Source organism: Arvicola amphibius, chromosome 9, assembly GCF_903992535.2.
Source record: "Arvicola amphibius chromosome 9, mArvAmp1.2, whole genome shotgun sequence".
Classification (NCBI taxonomy): domain Eukaryota; kingdom Metazoa; phylum Chordata; class Mammalia; order Rodentia; family Cricetidae; genus Arvicola; species Arvicola amphibius.
Window position 1 is genome coordinate 59,786,481 of NC_052055.2, and position 23,003 is coordinate 59,809,483.

Consider the following 23,003-nt stretch of genomic DNA (forward strand, 5'->3'; position numbering starts at 1 on the left):
GCCCCATGATTGGGTACAATTAGTATCAGCTGTTCTAGAGAGTGGGTCACAATTAAATTGGAAATGCATGTTCAGACAAGAGGCTAAACTTTTAGAACAGCAGGAAAGATCAAAGGGAATTGAGATCTCCCTAGATCAAATTCTAGGTGAAGGACTTTTCTCCGATCCTCTGGAACAAGCTAATTATGATGAACACACCTTATCCATATGTACTACAGCAGCCTTAAAGGCTTGGGACAGGGTTCAAGACCCAGGACAGAGACTGGAATCATATATCAGAGTTAAACAGGGTCAGAGAGAACCCTTTAGTGATTTTTTACAAAGGCTAACTAAAGCTGTACAGATAGGGATATCTGACCCAGAAGCAAGACGTATAATAATTGAGTCTTTGGCTTATGAGAATGCCAATGTGGAGTGTAAAAGGATCCTGGGGCCTTTAAAGATGAGATCAGCGCCCTTGGACGAATGGGTCTTACATACAATGAATGTTGAATCATTTGACTATGGCACTGAAGCATAGGTAGAAGAAGCAATTTCTAATGCAAAAAGGAGACATCAAGTTACCAAATGTTTTAATTGTGGCAAGATGGGACATATTAAAAGGAATTGCAGACAACGGATTTTCAGAAATAATAATAATAATAACAATAATAATAACAATAACAATAATAATAATAATGCCTCTTCTAGAAATAACAGACGTAGGAGGACTCAGCCTTCAGGTATATGTAGGAGATGTGGAAAAGGCAGACACTGGACAAATGAGTGCAGGTCAACAAGAGATAGACAAGGCAACCTGTTGCCACTGGGAAACTCAATGGGGGGCCTCTCGCAGGCCCCCATGGCGAATGTGGTCCAGTCATTTCCAGTTACTGCCGAGAACATGCCTCGTCAAGAAAATTAGAAAGCCCCATGCCTGCTGTTAAAAGCAAAAATGGCCTGAAAGATGAGTTACGTGTATTTTGGCAGACTTTTATAAATGAACAAAGACCAAAGTTAAGAGTGTGTGTAAATGGCGTTTTTATTACTGGCCTACTGGACACAGGTGCGGATGTAAGTATCATTACTCCAGAATCTTGGCATCCGTATTGGCCTCTTCAGGATGTAAATGTTCAGTTCCTGGGAATTGGAACCCTATCTCAAGTAAGGCAGAGCACGAGATGGGTTGAATGCATAGGGCCAGAAGGATAAATAGGAAAATTAAGGCCATATGTAGCCAATATTGCAGTGAATTTATGGGGCTGTGACCTGTTGCAGCAATGGAATACCCAAATTAACATTCCTGCTGCTTCTAGAGCCTATATCACTGAGGGAAATATTAAAAGATATTACAGAAGGCAGAAACCGGCTGTTCGGGCTGTACAAGAATGCAAAGCAATTGATGGCCCTTCAGAGATACGAACAGCACTGCCTCTAAAATGGTTGACTGAGAAACCAATATGGACAAAGCAATGGCCTTTAGCTGAGGAAAAGTTGCAGGCTTTAGAACAGCTGGTACAAGAGCAATTATATGCTCGACATATAGAAGAATCTACCAGCCCTTGGAATTCTCCTGTATTTGTTGTTAAGAAAAAATCTGGTAAGTGGAGAATGGTAACAGATCTCAGGGCTATCAATAAGGTTATTCAACCTATGGGCTCTCTGCAATCTGGAATTCCTCTGCCATCTTTATTACCAAAAGGATGGCCTCTCATAGTTATTGATTTAAAGGATTGTTTCTTCACTATACCTTTACAAGAAAAAGACAGAGAAAAGTTTGCCTTCACAGTGCCTACTTATAATAACTCTCAACCTACAAGGAGATACCAGTGGACTGTCCTCCCACAGGGCATGTTGAACTCTCCCACCCTGTGCCAATATTTTGTAAATCAACCATTGCAAATAATACGCAAGCAATTTCCCAAGTCTATAATTTATCATTACATGGATGATATTCTGTTATCTGACTCAAACATGGCTACTTTAGAAAGACTGTTTGAAGAAGTAAAAATACTTTTACCTAAATGGGGATTGCAGATTGCTCCTGAAAAAATTCAGAGAGGAGATTCTGTTAATTATCTAGGTTATAAAATAGGTTTGCAAAAAATTAAGACACAAAAAGCACAAATTAGGAGAGATCGGTTACGGACTCTCAATGACTTTCAAAGGTTGTTAGGAGACATTTCCAGCTTACGACCAGCTGTTGGCATAACACCTGATATGATAATTCACTTAAATAAAACCTTGGATGGTGAAAAAGACTTAAACAGTCCCAGAGAATTAACAGCTGAAGTAGAAAAGGAGCTGAGAATGATTGAGGAGAAATTACAAGAGACCAATGTGGACAGGGTGAATCCAGAGCTCAGTTGTATTCTCGTCATATTGCCTTCCAAAATTTCTCCTACAGGAATTTTAATGCAGAGAGATGATATTATCTTAGAATGGATCTTTTTACCACATAAACCAAGTAAGAAAATAAAAACTTATGTGGAAAAAGTCCTGAATTAATTATAAAAGGCAAATTGAGACTTCGTCAACTAGCAGGCATAGACCTAGCAGAAATTATAGTGCCTTTCACTGCTGATGAACTAAAAAAGTTGTGGGAAGATAACGAACCATGGCAAAGAGCTTGCGCTAATTTTTTGGGAGAAATCAATAACAACTATCCGAAAAGCAAGAGGCTTAACTTTATAAAGAGAACTTCTTGGATTCTCCCTCGAATCATCCATGATGCTCCAATAACTGGGGCACGTACATTTTATACTGATGCTAATAAATCAGGGAAAGCAGGTTACAAATCAGAAGATTTGAGTAAGGTGGAACAAAGCCCTTATGATTCTGTCCAGAAGGCAGAATTATATGCCATTCTTATGGTAGTAAGGGATTTTAAAGAACCGCTTAATATAGTTACTGATTCACAATATGCAGAAAGAGTAATCTTACATATTGAAACTGCTGAATTTATACCTGATGATACAGAACTAACCTCATTGTTTATCCAGGTACACGACATGATCAGGAACAGGCTTTGCCCTATGTATATAACACACATCCGATCCCATACGGGTCTGCCAGGTCCTCTAGCAAAAGGTAATGCAGAAATTGATCAATTGTTGATTGGTAGTGTGCTGCAGGCCTCTGAATTTCATAAAAAACATCATGTCAATAGCAAAGGCTTGAAGAAAGAGTTTTCTATTACATGGCAACAAGCTAAGGAAATTGTAAAGAAATGCCCTACTTGCTCTTTTTATAACCAAACACCACTGCCTGCAGGGGCTAATCCAAAGGGCACTCAAAGGAATGAAATCTGGCAGATGGATGTGTTTCACTTTGCAGAATTTGGCAAATTAAAATATGTACACCACACCATTGACACTTATTCAGGTTTTCAATGGGCAACTGCTTTAAGCTCAGAAAAAGCTGATTCAGTAATCACTCATTTATTAGAAGTTATGGCCATAATGGGTATACCTACACAAATAAAGACAGATAATGGTCCAGCTTATGTCTCTAGGAAATTGAAACAGTTTTTTGCTTATTACAATATTAAGCATGTTACAGGTATACCATACAATCCTACAGGTCAAGCAGTCATAGAAAGATCAAATAGAACTATAAAGGATATGTTAAACAAACAGAAAGGGGTGGAAAATACCCCTAGAAATAGGTTACATAGTGCTTTATTAACCTTGAATTTTCTCAACGCTAATGAGAAGGGGACAACGGCTGCAGAAAGACATTGGATAATGGAAAAGTCTGCTGAATTAAATCAACCAGTTTATTTCAAGGATGTGCTGACCTCGCAATGGAAGCCAGGAGATGTGCTGCGTTGGGGAAGGGGTTTTGCTCTTTTCTCCACAGGAGAGGAAAAATTGTGGATACCGTCAAAATTAATAAAGGTTCGGTTTGAAGAGAAGAAGCCCCTTGGAAAAGAAAAATAATTCATTCACAAGGATGATGATCATACTGATGGTAAGAAAAGCATATAGGTTGGGGGCAGGGTTCTTTTCTTATCTCCACAGGAAACCATTCATCTTCAAAGAACTTAAGGGACCCTGGATATTTAAATACTGATGCATGGACACTAGTTACAACCTAATATGGATCAACACAGAACCCGAATATGTTTATTAAGTATAAAACATTTTTTACATATATACAGTGCTTTTATTTATATGTATATAGAGCTGGTTTTGGAGTTGGACTATGGCTCAGTCCTTCTTCAATTCCAAGCCTATTTATAAGAGATATCTCAGAGTTTCTGTCTCAGGTCAGGAGCCATGAAATGGGACAGAATAATAATAGTAATAGTAATAATTATAATAATAATAATAATGATGATGATGATGATGATACTTGATAAACTTTCTTTGCCTTTCCTCATATCTGTCTGTCTTTATTATACCTTCCATCGAATATATATGTCTGTATATGTCTTTGTAGATAATGTTTACCTTTCCTGTAACAAACAACAAATTTTCCTTCAGTAATCTTTGAAGTTTCCAGGATGAAGATGGGGCCCCACAACATCAATTTCACCTGGTTACTATGACGTCATGTTTTTAATAGCGCTAAAATTAGACCTTTTTTTGGGTTTTTTTTTTTTTTTTTGGTACCAACTACACAAGACAGTTTCAAATGGTGTACAATTTTGACAACACTCTGGCCGGACCTCCTCAAAACACTCAGAGGCTAGTTACAATTTCCTCGACCAAATGTTATTCTGGGAATTTTACCATCATTTGCTTTCATGGAACCCCCTGAGAAGAACGTCGCCCCCATGTCAGCTAGAAGCAATCTTAGAGGACGACGCCCCCTCTCCCAACAGAGTTTGCCCTCTGGTTTAGGGACATCATTTAGTAGTTGGTATAGGGTTGAGGGGATGGGGGAGGTATTATATGGACTCAGGGGTGTTTATGAAAAAAAGGGGGGGGAATTACCTGGTTTGATGGGATGATTGGTATTTGTGAATTATTGTTATTAGAAAATTGCATTGGTGTTGATTCTTGTATATTGAACATTGTATGCGAGTATGCTTCTACCTCTATTGTATGAGAGTATGCTTCTACCTCTGTTTAAAACAATTGTTATATTGAGATATTTATCATATTGCAATGTACATTTCTACCTCTGATATTATTTGTATAATGACATTGTTTACGTTTGGGGATATTGTCCTCCTTTATTGCACAATTGTTTTTCAGGTTTTTTAGATACATAGAAATTATATTTAGTATAGATAGTATAATCTCCGACCTCTTTGAAGAGCTGTAGAACATGGCCTTTAATCTAACCTAGAGTTTGGTACTTATGAGACACAATCACTCCTGGCAACACCAATCTATTCCCGAGAGAATGTTGAGCACCAAAGACACTCCACTGGGAGCTTGTCTTCTTCTTGGCAGAAGTGGCCTTTAGGCAAAGAAAAAGCCCATACCTCGACCACTGACAGAGTTTCAGAGTATCCGTAAATGGATAAAGATAGGATTGTCTTATCTTGCCAAGACAGGGTAGGACAGTTCTACAAAAAGTTCCTTGCCTTTGAAAAATGTTATGTCAGTTGTGTTAGGCCTTAGCCAAAGTTGGTTGCCTCAACATTGCAAAACGAAACTTTGGGTGACTGCCCAGGTAGTTAGTTGTCTCTGTCATTTGTTGCACATTTTGGAAGTTTCTTGTTTGTACTTTCTGGTTGCTTAAGTAATATTACTTCCCTTCTCAGATCTTTGATGGGGTTGAAGATTAGATAATTGTAGTTACCCTCTACATTATTTAGACAACTTGAAATAGAATGCTTAGTAAAACTTTGTTATATGTTTCTTCTTAATATTGTTTGTAATTTTATATTTATTATTTGTTCCTATTGAATATAGTTGTATTTGGTTTGGTTCTGTCTTATTTAGACAAAAGGGGGAGATGAAGGGGAAGCCTAGCCAAACACCTTGTTTTGTAAGGCGTGTCCCCCTTGGTCTAAAGGCGTTTCCCCCTTGGTCTAAAGGCGTGTCCCCCTTGGTCTAAAGGCGTGTCCCTCTTAGGTGTGTCCCCCTTAGGCTAATATTGACTTATAAAATCTTGCTGGCCTGTGGCCCACCTGCTCTTTGTTTTCCTGCCCTCCTCGCTGGAACCTTGGATTTGTAAGTTCCCTTTCCTTTCCTTTATTAAAACTGAATTATATATATTAAAGCTTGTCTGGTGAATCATAACTGCCGATCAACCACGCACCTTCAGAGGGTCAGCTGAACCTTTTCTCTGTCACTCTGTGGATCTGTCATGTTTTACCTTAATATCTGACTCCACTGCTTTATTTATTAATAGAACAATAAAAGAAGCTGCTATCTGTATCCTCTCAGGCAAACATTTTACCAGCCGAGCTATCTCCAGCCAGTCTGCTCACACTGCATGAGGCTGTTCAGGATCTGACTACCCGCTTCCTGTGAGTCCGCTCAGACAGTCCCTGCTTGTGTTGACCTCTTGCAGTGTTTCTTCCTCTCCCCGCCCCCAACAGTTTGAGTTCTTACACCGAGGTCTTTGATCCATTTGGGCTATTTCTGCATAAGGGAGAGGACTCGGCTTTCAGTTTCTCTTTGTGGATATGCAGTTTTGCTGGTGCCATTTGTTTTGAAGTTGACTTTCTCCCAAGTGTGCTTTTCAGTACCTTTGTCAGAATTCGGGGGGCTACAGAAGCATGATTTTATACCTGGACAGTCTGTCTGCTTCCACTGAGTGTGTTTCTGAGCCAATGCCACACTGGTTTTCTTGCTTTGGCTTTGCAGTAGACCCTGAAGAAGATGTGGCCATCCCTCCCGTGGTTTTCTTCTCTCTTGCTATTTCTTATCTCTTTATGGCCTTTGGTGCCTCCATGTACATTTTAGGATTTTTTTCCTATTTCTGAGAAGAATGGTATTGGAATTTTGACGAGAACGCTATTGAATGGTTGAAATTTGCTTGTGTTTCTGGCACTTTCGACTAAAAGGTTACGACGAAAAATAATGGGAATGATTATACTAACATTGCTATAGGGAAGTAGGATAACAATAAATAAAAGAATAAAATCAAGAGAGTTGTGTATGTTCACTCAAACTCAGGTCCAGTGAAGAGCAAATACACAGAGGCTTCCATTAAACACGTAGGAAATGATGCCTCAGGGCCACAGGCACTGAGCGCTCATGATACTGTAGGAGTGACCTGCGGTCCTTCCAGGCTATGAACCCAGCAAATACCTAGGTCTTCGCCATGGACGGAAGACTGGGGAAGCGGTCTTTTCTGTTATGAGCGGAGGTGATCTTCAAATAGAGAGGCTGATCCAGGGTATTCAGAGTCTGCCTACTTACCTCTCTGTGTGGGGATCCCTGCAAACACTACAGCCAGCTGTGCCAGCTGTGCCATGACCGAGGTTGTCAGGAAAGAATCGGTTAAGCATGGCTGAATCTAGACTGGTTCAAACTGACTCTGACTCCTGGTAGTTTATTTTTGGTATAATTAGGCACAGCACAGATTTGGGAAAAGTTTCGTTGTGACAATTATGACAACAAAGCTTAAGGCATGGCCACATCAAAACTCCTTTGCAAAGTACCTGTGACCTGTTCTGCAAGAATAGGCTCTGGGGCTGGAGAGATGGCTCAGAGCACTGGCCGTTCTTCCAGAGGACCTGAGTTCAATTCCCAACAGCCACATGGCAGCTTAAAACTGTCTGTAATTCCTGTTCCAGGGGATCAACACCCTACAAAGGCGTACATGTGGGCAAAACACCATTGCACATCAAATACAAATAAGCAAATTATGTCTATTGACTGACAATGCTCGGAGTGTGGGGGTTCAGGTGAGGCCTAGCTCTATAGACAGCAAATGATCACCAGGCTATAAAGAGCATGCTCACCAGCCTTCGTTGTAGAAACCAGGTGAGATCCCTTTTGCTGAAGAGAAAAGCCTGCCTATATAACATTCTTTCTTTACTGCTTCCTGTGAGCAGGAGGTGGACATGGTGCTCTCTGCACATCAGGGCACTCTCTTGCTGGAAATCACCATTCCCATTTCCTTAGGAGTGTGGACTCAGTGTTGTGGATGTTCCATGGAACCCCTAATTCCTGGCCCTTGTGGGGTCTCCTCCACTGTACATAAGCAGTCTTTCTGTAAACTGCGTGGTGTGTACCTATGGCCATGGCTGTAACCACCCCTACCCTTTTTTCCCCCTGTTTCTTTCTTTTGGATGCTGGCTGGAGCTTAAGTATTTTCCTCTGGAGCCGGGCGGTGGTGGCGCACGCCTTTAATCCCAGCACTTGGGAGGTGGAGGCAGGCAGATCTCTGTGAGTTCCAGGCCAGCCTATCAAAATTATTCTCAAGATTAAAAAAACCAAAACCCAAACCAACGAACATCAAGAAAACAAAACGAAACTAACCGACCATAAAAACAAAACTAAAAAAAGTTCTTAATGATTTTGATTCATACTCCATGTGTAAACATCCATTTGTAGAAAAAAGACATAAAAAGTTCCTGTCATTATCAATTAGAGGGTAGGTTAATTGCCGGATAATGAATGTAAAAGAAGAGTTACTCAGAAAAACAGACTCACGTCACCCTATTGCAATGAATTCAATTAAGGTGGCAAATGTGGGGAGTGTGGTAGATCATATGGCATTAAACGAATTGGGCTTTTTGTCTCCCTGGAGACACACAGGACAGAAAACAGCAGAGGTGACATAAGAGGGTTGTGAGCCTGTTTCCTATCTATCTCAAAAGTAGGAAGTAGGGTGGTGGTGTATATCAGTCTGCTTCATGTAGCATAAACACCATGACACCAAAAGAAACTCGGGAGGAAAGGGTTTGTTTACCTTACAACTTACAGTCCACTAAGAAGAGAAGCCAGGGCAGGAACCTGAGACAGGACCTGAGGCAGAGACCCAGGGGTGACTCTGCTTGCAGTGAGCTGGGCCCTTGCACATCAATCAAAATCAGGAAAATGCCCGACAGACATGCCTCCAGCCAGTTCAACGATGGAGGCCTTTTCTTCTTTGAGGGTCATCACATTTAACTTTTTCTGCATCAGGTTGACAAAAAACACAGCAACAAAGCCCAGCCAAGACACAGCAGGCACAGAAGTGCGGGAACGGCAGTGCGGGCACACCATGGGCAATGTCAGAGCGGGCACAGAAGCAGGCATAGGCACATTTGTTCCTGTAGAAATGGCCGGAAGAAGCAGGAATTTGCATTCCTATCTCACGGGTTTCCTGCCTCCTGATAATAAATTTCTCTGCTGATGCAGTGGGCCAGATGAAGTCAAAATGAAAAATATGACAATAGGTTTATTTGAGCAAAGTAACTCCCAGGCGAATGTTCTCTGGTCCCAGAGATTGAGGCCTGAGAAGTTGCACCTCCGAGCTAAAGCAGGGAGACTTTATAGGTTGTAGGTGAGGGGCGATGATGTGTTCACCACAAGCTGGGTTTGTGCCCAAGTATGGTCAAAAGCTGACAGCTTAGGTGGGGATTTGGGCTGCTGGTGGCAACAGGCAAGGAAGCTGCATAGTTGCCAAGAATGTGGAAGTGGAAGGGAAAGAGACAAAGCCAGTAAGCAGCCTTCATCCATGGTCTCTGCTTCAGTTCCTGCCTCCAGGTTTGAACCTCGGCTTTGCTCATTGATGGATGGTGAAGTGTAGTAGAAAACAAACCCAGCCTCCACAAGTTAGTATCAGTCATGGCGTTTATCACAGCAGTGGAATCCAAACTAGGAAAGACCCCAAATGAGACGAGATCCCTCATCTCTTTCAGTCCTGTAAGGGAGCCTCCCATTGACCATCACAATAAAGACCAGTATTTCCTGAGGGTCTAATTCTCTACACTGGTGTAACCACACTAGAAGATTCCAGCCAGGGCTTGTTAAGATTAAACCCTTCTGGTCCTGACTGAAGGCAGGTTTTGCTGTGAGGCTACTCTACCTTGAGACCAAAGCAGGCTTGTTCCCAGCCATCCATCCCAGAAGGCTGTCCATGTCACCCCTGACAGATAAGCAGGGTCACAGCACTGACAAGAGTCAGAGGTCACCTTCAAGAGCAGATTTAGAGCTGTGCGTGGCTCTAACAGAGATGTGATAACTCAAATGGACTTAACAGACATCTATAGAACATTCCATCCAAACAGAAAAGAAAACACCTTCTCAGCACCTCATGGAATCTTCTCAAAAATTGAGCACATACTAGGTAACAAAGCAAACCTCAACAGATACAAAAATTTGACATACCCCATGTATCTTATCGGATCTCCATGGTTTAAAATTAGAATTCAACAGCAATGCTGATTCCAGAAAGCCCACAAACACATGGAAATTAAACAATGCTCACCAGCCCCGGGTCTCCTTGCCTGCCAGTTTGCTGGATGAAAGCAGGCTATGTGGATTCAGGTAGGGGCTCAGGGAGGTGCGGTAATCCTTTGGAGGCTGCCCCAACAGTGACACCCCAGGGGTCGTTGGCAGGGGGCACACTGTCCTTCCTGAGGTCTCTAACTAAGACTAGAGCCTCAGAGCCTCACAGGGGCTGCAGGTGGAATGAGCTGGGATGCTGGGGGATGCAGACTCATGGGCTCCTGGTCACCCCAGAAGGGCCCAGCAGTGGTAGTAGTAAGGGTTGTGGCTTCCCTCAGCGGGTGGCAGTTCTGGAGCCAGCCCCATCACCTGCAGACAGCTCCCAAAGGAGGGAATTTACAGGTTGGGCCCCAGCCTCAGGGTACCCAGAGGTGAGTCTCCCAGGATCCCAGGCTTCTTTTGGCTCTGGGTGTGCAGGGCTAACTGGAGCAGTGCAGTGGACAGGGCAGGTCCGCTGAGCCATGCCATGACAGGGGACGCACCCAAAAGGCCCTGCTGGACACTGGCACCTCACGCAGCAGAGGACTGAGCAGCAGCTGGAGGGAAGCAGATGGGTCCAGATTGTCCAACAGCTGCAGGATGTTTGGCTCAGGCCGGAGTCCCTCGCGTCGATTGAGAGCCGTGGCCTGGGCAGCAATGAGTGCTGCCATCGTGCTGCGGCCAGGAGGACCTGGAGCACAGAAGGACACCCAGGGCCAGGCCATCAGCCCGCTGTTGTGCAGCCTCTGCCATCTCTGCTGTCTCATACCCCAGTACTGCAAAGCCCTTCAGCTGCCCACCCTGGCCACATGGCAGCTGACAGAAGTTGGGGGTATAGACCGCTGACGGCCCGGTGCAGGGTATCCACATCATTGAAGCCAGGTGACAAGTGGTCCACACAGAGGCATGGGAGGGCAACAAGGCTGGGTCCAGCTGCCCAGCACCTGTGTGATGCACATACAGTGTGCGGTGGCCCCAGTGGCTTGTCCAGCAAATTAGACTTGGCCCTGGCAGCCGAGTCTTTCTTCATGTACTCTGCAAAGCCATAGCCCTTAGAGTGGCCTGTGTGCTCGCTGTACCCTAGGAAGCAGCGCTCCAGGTTGCCAAAGGGCCGCACCAGCTCCTCACACTGTGCCTGGGTCAGGCTGGGTGGCAGCTTGGCCACACACAACAGAGCATCGGTAGGCTGCAGCTGAACTGACAGCTCCCACTCTCGAAGGCGGCTCTGGTGGAAGGCCTTGATGACAGCTTCAGCCTGCTCCCCATTCAGCAGGGTCACGAAAGCTGTATTTGTATTTGTCCACCAACAGTACTTGAGTTTGCAGTCGCTCAGAAGTTCGTGTACCTCCTGGTTAGTCACATCTCCCGGGAGACCCCAGATCAGTATCTTGGTGGCAGTTAGGGAACTGGCACTCAGTCTGTTCCAGGCGTTTCCGGATCTCTTCCGGATCCAAGGATCTTGTTCAGGTGCTCATCCGTAGGCAGTCCACAAAGTTTCATCTTTTGCCACTGCCTCCGGGTTGAGCGGAGGCCAGTGAGTCAAGAACTTTAAATCTTTGAAGAAAGAAATTGAAGAAGACACTAGAAGGTGGAGAGATGTCCCAGGCTCTTGGGTAGGCAGAATTAACATTTTAAAAATGGCAATCTTACCAATAGCAATCTACAGATTCAAAGCAATGTCTATCAAAATCCCAGCAAAATTCGTCACAGACCTTGAAAGAACAATATTCAACCTCATATGGAAAAGCAAAAAATCCAGGATAACCAAAAGAATCCTGTACAATAAAGGAACTCGTGAAGGCCTCACAATCCCTGACTTCAAACTCTACTACAGAGCTACAATACTGCAAACAGCCTGGTATTGGCATGGGGACAGACAGGAGGACTAATGGAACTGAATCAAAGACCTGGATGTCAACCCACACACCTACAAACACCTGATTTTTGACAAAGAAGAAAAATATAAAATGGATAAAAGAAAGCATATTCAACAAGTGGTGCTGGCATAACTGAATATCAATATGCAGAGGAATGAAAATAGATCCATATCTATCCCATGCACAAAGCTCAAATCCAGAAAGATCAAAGACCAGAACATAAAATGAACCACACTGAATCTCATAGAAGACAAAGTGGGAAATACACTTGAACACATTGACACAGGAGATCACTTCTGCAGTAGAACCCAAGTAGCACAAACACTGAGAGCAACACTTAATATATGGGACCTCATGAAGGTGAGAAGCTTCTGTAAAGCAGAGAACACACATGGTCAACAAGACAAAATGGCAAGATACAGACTGGGAAAAGATCATCACCAACCCCCCTATCAGACAAAGGGCTGTTCTCCAAAGTATACAGAGAACTCAAGAAATTGGTCATCAAAAGAACAAATATTCCAGTAAAAAATGTGGTACGGACCTAAACAGAGAACTCTCAAAAGATGAATCTAAAATGGCTGAAAGACACTTAAGGAAATGGTCAACATTCTTAGCCTTCAGACAAATGCAAATGAAAATATCTCTGATGTCATATCTTATACCTTTCAGAATGGCCAAGATTAAAACACTCATGACAGCGTATTCGGGAGAGGATAAATGGTAGGGTAAATGGTATACTGCTGCATTGTTGGTGGGAGTGCAAGCTAATACATCCACTTTGGGCATCAGTATGGTGATTTCTCTGAAAGTTAGGAAGCAACACCACTTTTGGATATATATATATATCCAAAGATAATCAATCATACCACAAGGGCATGTGCTCAACTATGTTCATAGCAATATTGTTCATCATAGCCAGAACCTGGAAACAACCTAAATGAACCTCGACTGAAAAATGGATAAGGAAAATTTGAAAAATTTATACAATGGAATAGTACACAGCAGAAAAAAACAATGGCATCTTGAAATTTGCAGGCAAATGGATGAATGTAGAAAGCATCGTATTGAATGAGGTAACCAAGACCCAGAAAGACAAATACCATATGCACTCCCTCATGAGTGGACATAAAGCAAAGAAAACCGAGCCAATCATTCACAACCAGAGAACTTAGACAACAAAGACGACCCTAAGAGTGACACACGTGGATCTAATGTACATGGCAAGTAGAAAAAGACAAATCTCCTGAGTACATTGGGAGCATGGGGGTCATGGGAGAGGGTAGGAGCGGAGGGGGAGATGGGAACGGAGGGGAGAAGAATATACAGCTCACTAAAAATGATAAATAATTGAAAAAAGTAGAGCTGGGAGTGGACAGCTGATCTTGTGGCTTGGTCTTGGGTTCGACTGGCAGGACAAACAGGCAGTGGAGACATTTGCAGAAGGTGGGGTGTGGCTGTGAGGGACTGCAGGTCAGAGGGTAACAACAATGAGAGCCTTAGCAGTAGGAGATAGCTCAGTGCAGGTGGCAATGGCTGGTATTTCTGAGGCACAAGATCGTAAAGGCCTGGAACTAGGACAGCACCAACTGTACCAGGGTTTAGAATCCACATGGACAGAGACACAAAACAGAACTAAAATCGTCAAAGGGGCCATGAGAGCTAAAGGAGTGTAACCACACTCAGAAAAGCTACTTGGGAGTTGCCCTAGCTCTGAGGTCTGCTCTGAATTTTCATTTGCATTCTCAACTATTTTGGTTGTTATTTAGTTTATTGTGAGAGGATTTTCCTCTCTACTTTCTCTAAAATGTTGGCCCAGAACATCAGGTGGACGAAACCACATGTGCCTCCTCCTTCAGGGGTGCGGATTCCAGGACCACTGATGGATTATTTTCCTCTCATCACTTTGAACATATCAACCCACTGCCCGCTGGGGTCCTAGTTTTCTGTCTGGTGGGAAATTGGATGAAGAGTTTATGGAGAAAATGTGACAAAGTCTATTCCTCTCAGCCCCGTAGAAGTTAGTCACTTGCCCTGGAGTGTCCCTGGAAACAGAGCATCGCCACAGCATGCGAGAGTCAGTGAGAGGCTACCATGTTATTCTGATAAATCAGAGTCTACTAAAAAAGGAACTGCTTTGAGGATGGATGTGATGGGCTCCATGAGCCAAAAGTCATGACAGCATGTTAGGGTCTGTGAGAAGTGGATCATGCTCCCATCCACTAATAGACGGTGTCAGTGTGTGCCACTTGGATTTTGTCAACTTGACACCAGCTGGAGTAATCTGAGGGAGAAGGAACTTAACTATCTAATAGGTAAGCCTATGGGGAATTTCAATTAGTGATGGATGTCCCTGGGCTGGAGGTCAAGGCTGTATATCTAAAATAAGCTGGCTTAGAGAGTCAAGGAGAGCAAGTCAGTAAGTGGCTTTACTCCATGGTATCTGCTTTGGTTCCTGCCTCGAGGTTCTTGTCTTGACTTCCTGCCCTGACTTCCACTCATGGTAGCTTCTGATAGGAAAGGGAAAGGGAAGTAAACCTTCCTATTTCAAGTCGTTTTGGGTCATGATGTTTCTTCATAGAAAGAGAAAGCAAGTATACAGTGTCCCTACCCAGTGAAGGACAACATCCAGAGCCTGTTATAATTCAAATGATTCCACCTACTATGATTATTAAAGTGAAAAGGGTTTCTATTAGGGTTTGGATGTGTAATACCCAAGGAAGGATCCTGTGTTTGGACACTGATCCCTAGCAAGTGGCCATGTGTCAAAGTTGTGGAAAACCTGGTAAATAAACCCAGAAGGAAAAGGTAGGTCATGGGGTGTTGTAGAATATTATTTTAAGGTGTGTGACTACTGTTTAGGTTGCACTTGTTGAACTCTGTGAAGCTGGGATGCTTTGCCTGTCTACAAAACCTGGTGGGCTAATGAAGATTTTAATGGCCAAATGTAAGGCAGGAGAAAGGATAGGTTGGTCAGTCACACAGAGAGTATAAATGGAAGGAGAAATCCTAGAGGAAGGAACAGAGAAAGAGCAAGAGAACAAGGAGAGGAGGATGCTAGGGGAAGCTATCCAGTTACCCAGGCACTGAGTAATAATCAAAGTAAGATACACAGAGTTTAAAAAAAGGAAAAAGCCCAGAGCCAGAGGCAAAGGACGAAAGGATAATTCAAAGATAAGAAAAGATGGCAAGGAACAAGCACAGCTAAGGTTAGGCATTGTAAGGAAGAAGAAGCTACTGTGTGTAATTTAACTGGGAGCTGGTTGTCAGGACCAAAAAGAAGGAAAGAATGAAAATAACAGACACGATGAACAAAAAAGGGGGACACAGTGAATGCTACTTTGCTGTAACCATCAGTCCCCTATATCCCAACTGACCAGGGCAGCCTTTCTGTACTTAGGGACAGAATGTGAAAAAAACCAGTATCTGAGCCAAGCCATGATTGGTCCATTTCTTGCTCTGACCTCACAATGACAGAACCCTGTTGCCTAACAACTCTGGCTGAGGCTGCCTCCTCTCCTTCCAGTACAGAGGCTGATCGTCAGTTGAAACTTGGTGATTTAGACAGAAGTGAGCTGGTTCCACTTGGTGGATATTCATGAACTGTTGAATCTGAACACAGTGAGTTTCCTTCTGAGGTCACAGATTTGGGGTTCAGAGGTTTGGGTTTCCAGGATTTAAAATAATCCTCTCTTCCTTTCTTTCTTCCTCGGTCTGGGGTATAATTTGGGGCAGTTTTTATTATCTGCATTAATTAGGTGTTTACTGTTTTAATCTTTAGTTTTAATATTTTCTCTGGGTTCATTCCTTCGTCCACCATTTTAAAACATTTGTTTCCATTGACTCTACAACATGAGTATTCTCACAGTGACATTTACCTACACGCACATGGAAAGCTTGGACCACATTCCCCTGAACTCACTGCCTCCTGCCCACCCCTTCCAAGTCCCTTGGTGTTCTCGCTTTTTCACTCAGCCAGTTACTGTCCGAGTCCAGGCCAAGTCATGTGAACTCCCGTCCAGAGGACTGACAGGCACACTGACTGGATGGTGTCCTAAGGAAGGGCACCAATGTATGTCTGTCTGCCTGTGCTCTAGCAGAAAGCCTCCTCCAAAGTGGTTATCTTAGGATCTTCCTGGCAGTTCAAAGTCAGGCCTGCAGAGGGCCAGAGGTAAGAGTTAGAGGCCATTTTGTGATGCTAATTATGGAACAGGGCAGCTGAAAAGGATTCAAGAACAGAAAAAGTGAAAGTCTAAAAAGAACCTGTTCTTGGAGGAAGAGAGGAACTTTCCTTGGTGGGACATAGCACACCAGGTCCCTCCACCATCTTCTGTCCTTCTGTGTGCCTGAAACTGGCCTTCCGTGGGACTTTTTCATTTGCTAGCAGGGGGAAGGGCGATTGCAGTACTAAAGCTGGGGTGTTATCAGGCACAGCAGAGGTGGGGGCAATAATCATTTGGAAGCAAAGGATCAGTTCTGCTGGCCAAAGACCTCAAGGAACATGTTCTGGAACAAAACTACCTAGTGCTGGGATGTTCTGCCCAGCACTCCAGAGACCCACCCCAAATACCTGTCCTTTTGGAAAAACAGGGGGACATTTTGTTGACAAGGACCGTCTTTATCTGATTATCAGTCACAAGCCTGGGCTAGAGGAAAACTCTTTTGTCTCATCTTTTCTTTCTTTTTCCAGACAGGGATCCTCTCATTGTGGCTCTGGCTGTTATGGAACTTGGTTTGTAGACCAGGCTGTCCTCGACCTCCCAGAGAGCTGCTAGCCAGTACCTAAGTGTGTAATGTGTGCACATGTGATGCCTTAGGGGTGCGAACGTTCAATTGACAGAGAACGTCCTGCTTGAGCACTCGTAAACTTCCATCCATTTTCTTTGGCTTATGCCCCATAGCTGGTTCTGGGCGGGTCCTGTGAGGTCCATTTAAAGTGTAAATCTGTTGACTACTTACTTAAGCGGGGTGATGGCAGCATAGCTTCAAGAACACAAAAAGGCTGATCACAGCCCTCAAGCCTCAGCCTCAGGTGATGATGTCACACTCGTGGACACACTTGTGTCCATGCCCCGTGTCTCACAGCAAAGGTTACTTTTGAAGCACTGGGACCCTCAATCATGTACAAGACAAAAGCAGTCCTTGCTCTTCTGTTTGCTTTTGCTTTTGGGTTTGGTGAGAGAGGGTCTCCTGTAGCACAGGCTGGCCTCAAGACCACTGTGTAGCCAAAGATGACCTGAACTGCTGGTCCTCCTGCCTCAACTTTCCTAGTTTTAATAATTGCCATGTGCCGGGCCACAGTGATGCATGCCCTTAATCCCAGCAATCGGGAGGCAGAGGCAGCTGAAGCTCTGTGACTTTGAGGCCAGCCTGGTCTACAGAGCGAGTTCCAGGACAGCCATGATTGTGAAACAGAGAAACCCGTCCTGACAAACCAATCAAAAAAGCCAAGTGCTCACCTTTATGAGACTTTTCCTGTTTTCTGTCAGTTTAATGGCCTAACCTGTATCTACCTGTATTTTAATTCCTATCTATCTTCTCCCCAGGGCCCGACGACGGTCAACACCTCACCACATAGGCTGAGGCCTAGCGCGATATCTGGTCGCACCGGGACCAGCTTGGCCACAGCCACCAAATGTAAGTTTTAACTAAGCCTCCTTTGTTCTATTTACCAATAAAGACTTGGGAGTCAGATGTTGGGGTGATAACCTGCTAGCTCAGAGAGGCCAAGAAGCAACCAATCTACTTTCCTATTTGGACAGAGAGGCAGCAAGAAAAGCATGTCTTCACTCACCCCAAACCAAAAAGGCCGCAAATCGCTAAGTGCCCCCCTACACCTTCCTGTGCATCCCTCTCTTCCTACTGCCAGCTACTTTTTTCTTCCTTGGCTAATTCTTGTCAACTAGTTGCTCACTCCATCCCCTGAGTTTTTCTTTTCTTTTCTTCTTTTAATTCAATTTGTTGAGATACATGGATAGGCACGCCTTGCAGAGTGAGGTTGGATATTTATTTATTGGGTATGGAAGGGAAGGGGAAAGAGAAGAACAGAGAGGCAGGGAGAGACAGAAGCAGAAGTGGGGAAAGGAATAGTGGGGAGAATGGAGCAAGGCAGAAGCTGCCTCTTTGGGAAGGGTGCAAAAAAGGCCATGTTCCTTGAGTTTTTAATCTATTTTATTAACACACTCTCAAGATTTTCAGAGTATGATCAAATATCCCACTCCTGACTTTCCCATTGACATCCTATATAAGGTATATCAGCTGACCCTGAAGGACTCTCTTTGTTGTTTTTTTTCTCTGTGTATTTATGTATTTTCTGGCTTGATTTATGAGCTTACTTATAATTTTTAAACTGTCTGTTTATTTTGTGGGTGTAATGGAAGGAATTCAAGAAATTCTCTGTGTAGCTCTTGCCTTCCTGGAACTCACTCTGTAGATATGGCTGGCCTCAAACTAAATGATCATCTACTTTGCCTTCTGAGTGTTGGGATTAAGCACATGTGCCACCACAGACTGGTAGTTTTTATTTTTTAAGTTGTGCTTCTTGGGGAGATAATTTTTAATATTATTATTTTATGTGTATAAGTCTTTTGTTTTCATGTCTGTGTGTGCACCATGAGCCTCGCACCTGTGGAGGTCACAAGTGGGAGACAGATTAGCTAGAACTAGAGTAACAACAGATTGTGAGCACCATGTGTGTTGGGCATTGAACCAGGTTTTTCTGAAAGAGCAGGTGGTGCTGTTAAAGACTAACTCATCTCTCCAGAACCTCTGTCTTGAGTTTCACTTTTTCATTTACTTTTGTTATGTGTTCCTTGGTCCATTTGTCTTTTCTCATTTCAAGCTTTCCTTGTTATGGCATACCTTATTGTAGGAACAAATGAGTCCTGGCAATCGAAGGAACATCTCTAATGCATTCTGACCACTTGATCATGTGATTTCCCCATGCTGCTATGCTTTCTTCTCACACTACCTCCCCCACATTCCTAGGAGCCCCCTCTTATGTTGAGGACCTCCTCCTGCTCCCAAGTGCCACATATGAGAGAAGAAAAGTGACCCATTAGAAGGACTGGCTTTCCCGTGTAGAGCGATCTTCTCCAGTGACAACCATGTTCTCGAGAGCCCCACTGTTTCATCCTTCTCTGTGGCCGTCCTTCTGTATGACTGTGGCACTCTTGCCTTTAATTCTGTTTCAATGTTGTGTTATCAGGCTAAATATGTAGAGCTCTCCCTGCAAGGATCCTTGTGAGCATATTTTAACCATGAAGTATGGCCTGGCTTATGTGAGTTTGGTGAAAAGATTCAAGTAGTATTATTGAGGATGTTTACATCTATGTTCATCATGGAAATAGCCTCTATTTTTCTTCATTGTGTTTTCCTGGTTTTGGCATGAATGTGTTTGGAACTGCTAAGTTCCTTTCTATTTGGTGGAGTATTGAGGAGCACTGACATTTGTTTTCAAGAGATTGGAAGCATTCCTCAGTAGGTTTGCCTGGTCGTGGGCTTTCCTATTCAGATTCTTTCCTCATAAATATTTCAATCTTGTTCTTTATCATATCTTCTTAGTTGAATTTATTTCAAGAAGTTTCCCAATTCCATCCACATTTTCCAGTCCATGAGAAGGACTCTCAGGGTTTTCAAAAACAGATTTCTTTGGGGATGGGTGGATTAGCCTGGAGAGACAGCCCAACAGTTAGGAGCATGTAGTCTTCTCACAGAAGACCTAGGTCTGCCTCACAGCAATCCCATGACATCATAACTTCCTGAAGTGCCCCACCTAGGGGATCTGTTACCCTCTTATGTCCTTTCAGGTCATAGCAATGAAATTATACAAAAGACTTATATCATTATTTAAAACTCTATGTAGTACATGACAGTGTACATGTAGGTGACCTCAACTGTGTGTGTGTGTGCGTGGGTGTGTGTGCGTGTGTGTGTGTGTGTGCCCTTGCCATCATCCACGCATGTGTTTGGATCCCCTCAGAAGTCAGAGGTGTAGGATCTCCTAGAACTGGAGTCAGTGATCCACCTGACTTGGGTCCTGAGAACCAAACACAGGTCCTCTGCCAGAATAGTAAACCTTCTGACCTCCTGAGCCATCTCCCCACCAAGAAATTCTGGGTTTGGGGATTTTCTGTTGTCTCATCAACTTCTCATGCATATGATTTTATTAGTATCTTCTCTCTCAAAGAGTGTTCAGCTCAAGTAAGAGGATGATTCTCCTTCCCAATAAGTGGCTCATAGCTTCTGCGACCCTTGGTTTCATTCTCTCAGTTTCTGGGTGAATCCGGCCAACCTGATCTGTGGTATGTTCTGCTGTCCACTGCTTTGGAGGGTACTTCCTTCCATTCCTGAGCACTACGTACCTGGTTAGGTTTCCTGAAATATCTGTGACTCTTTTTCTCTTTGGAATGTAGGAATTCATAGTGATAAACATTCTCATTGGTGTGATTTTAACTGTTAGTTTAAAGTTCCCGTTGTATTTCAGCGAGAACCTGGCCATGGAGCAGGGCAGAGAGACCCTCTACTGTGACGAGAAGACATTTACCAGTGTATATCAAATGATGACCACACTGGGACGAGGAACCTTTGCCACAGTCAAACTGGCCTTCCATATGCCCACTGTCAGCTACGTGGCTGTGAAGATTCTTGCAAACGTGAAGGGGTACTCCACCCAGAACAACAACGAGGTTGATATAATGAGATCCCTCGTTCATCCGCATATAATCAAGTTCATTCAGGAGGTCCAGACAGAGGAGATGACATATCTCATAATGGATTACGCCTCTAAGGGGGACCTGTTGCATCAGATTCGCAAACCGGGAGGCTTACGGGAGTGCGAGGCTCGAAAACTCTTTACTCAGGTACTGCAGGCAGTGAAGTACTGCCACGACAACTGGATCGTCCACAGGGACATTAAGGCAAATAACATCTTGATCGACGCCTCTGGGAATGCCAAGCTCTGTGATTTTGGCCTTGCGGTGAAAGTCGTCCCTGGCACAAAACTAAAGAATCCCTGCGGCACTCTGGCCTACTGTGCCCCGGAACTCTTCGGAGGGGAGCCTTATGATGGCTATGCCAGCGATGTTTGGAACTTAGGCGTACTCCTCTACTATATGGTGGCCAGGCACATGCCGTTCCAAGCGAGCTCTTCTGCGGGATTGAGGCGCCAAATTTTGGCAGCAAACTTCAGCGTTCCTCCTCATGTCCCACTTGATATTTTCAACGTAATCGTGGAAATCCTCATGATCAACCCCGACAGGAGGCCCACCATCAGCCAAATCCTGACGCGCCCCATGATCATGGACAGCCAGGCACGGGCATCCATCCAGAGTCTCCCAGGCACCCCGAGCCCTAGCATTGTCAGCACCATGGCAGGCGTGGGGTACCAACCTGAAGGAGTGATTCAGTGTTTAGAAGCCCAAAAATTTAATCAGGCGATTGCCAGATACCTGAGTCTGCAACACCAGGCACCCACGGGAGACTGCTGCCATCACCGGGTGAAAACCACAAAACAGATGGAGCCAGGCCTTATCCTCAACCTGGCCAATCTTCACACCTTTCCTGGGACTCCTGGGAGAGCTGCTGAGCCTACTCTGCCAACCGTCATCATGCCATCTGAGCCCCAGAAGAAAGAAGATAAGAATTCCAGGCAGGGTGGCAGAAGGCATAGCGTGCCTGCCACCCTGTGCTGCCCGCCTAGGAGGATCCACCTTACCCACCTATCCCACCTGCGCTGTCCTGTGGCTGATTCCATCATGAACAGCAGCCTGGAGACCAGCAAGAGTTTTTCGCAGTCAAACATCGGGTTGTGTGGCAGCCTGATGGCAAGTGCCCAGCCATCCTGCTCTCTGTACCACCCTCTTGGGGCAGACCACAATGAGGCTGCAAATGATGCAGAGAAACTCTGGAGCTCGCTGGGGATGGCTCTGCGTGTAACCCCCAAAGGCCCCTCCCTTGGGGACACACTACAGGAAGAGACCATCACAGAACTGACCACCAGACAGGAAGGGGCCATATCCCATGGTCAGCCCGAGGATGCTGTGCCAGCTTCCTCCCCAAACCAGAGGCATCACCGCTGGAAGGGGGTGAAAAAAACCATTGTAAATTGCCTCAGACACCTATGTTGCTGCCTGCCTCCTGCAGAGAGGAAGCATGCCTCCCATGAGAACCAGGCTCCACAGTCAGGGGATCCTAGAGGCACCCACAGAACGAGGTGAGCGCCTTTCTCACTTCATCTGATTTGTCCTTTTCCTCCTGTCCTTTGTGATAAATGATGCCTGTGTCCACTCGTAGCACACCGTGAGGGTAACAACCTGTCACTTCGGAAAGACCAGGTGTTCCCTGAAGTGTGACCTCAGGCTTGTTGAGCAACAGGGGGACAGCAGAGATGCTGTGCCAGGCAGGGAGAGGTTGGGGAAGGTGTAAGGAGGCAAAGATTCCTTGGAGCACCAGTCATGAACTTGGGCACTGCAGGGCAGTGCACTGAGTCTTGTGTGTTTTGAAGGCACTAAGAGTCTCCTTCCTGTGCTTTTCTCTTTGAAGCCCTGAAGAGGTCAAGCCCCAGCTCCGTGGCTTCTGAGCCACGGGTTGGGGATCGGTCTGGATGAGATTCTGACAGCCCCTCTGGGGACCCAGGCCAGATGCCCAGGACACCGGCTGGCCACAGGCCCCTCCTGCAGAGGAAGAGCTGTCCACCCCAGAGGACATCTATCTCTCCAGGTAAAATCCCAGGCAGGAAGGGTAGGCTTCCCACAGGGTCTATCTCAGTGTGGAGGGCTGAGGTGCAAAGGTGCCCTAGGCTGTCTCGTGGAACAATAGC

The 23,003-nt window shown here is 44.7% G+C and overlaps 1 protein-coding gene and 1 pseudogene across 1 annotated transcript; one reads left to right on the plus strand and one right to left on the minus strand.

Annotated features, from left to right (window-relative positions):
• Positions 1-10,304: 10,304 nt before the first annotated feature.
• Positions 10,305-13,798, minus strand: LOC119822654 (annotated as a pseudogene).
• Positions 13,799-17,797: 3,999 nt separating this feature from the next.
• LOC119822653 (sperm motility kinase-like) lies at positions 17,798-22,120 on the plus strand. Its single transcript, XM_038342107.1, has 3 exons — positions 17,798-17,821; positions 20,670-22,008; positions 22,055-22,120. The coding sequence occupies exons 2-3, from the start codon at positions 20,683-20,685 to the stop codon at positions 22,118-22,120; spliced, it is 1,392 nt and encodes a 463-aa protein (XP_038198035.1). The 5' UTR covers positions 17,798-17,821; positions 20,670-20,682.
• Positions 22,121-23,003: the final 883 nt, after the last annotated feature.

Coding starts and splice junctions, on each gene's coding strand:
- LOC119822653 (XM_038342107.1), top strand. CDS start 20,683: ATGGAGCAGGGCAGAGAGACCCTCTACTGTGACGAGAAGACATTTACC. Junction 22,009..22,054: donor GGTTGTGTGGCAGCCTGATG/GCAAGTGCCCAG, acceptor CTCTTGGGGCAG/ACCACAATGAGGCTGCAAAT.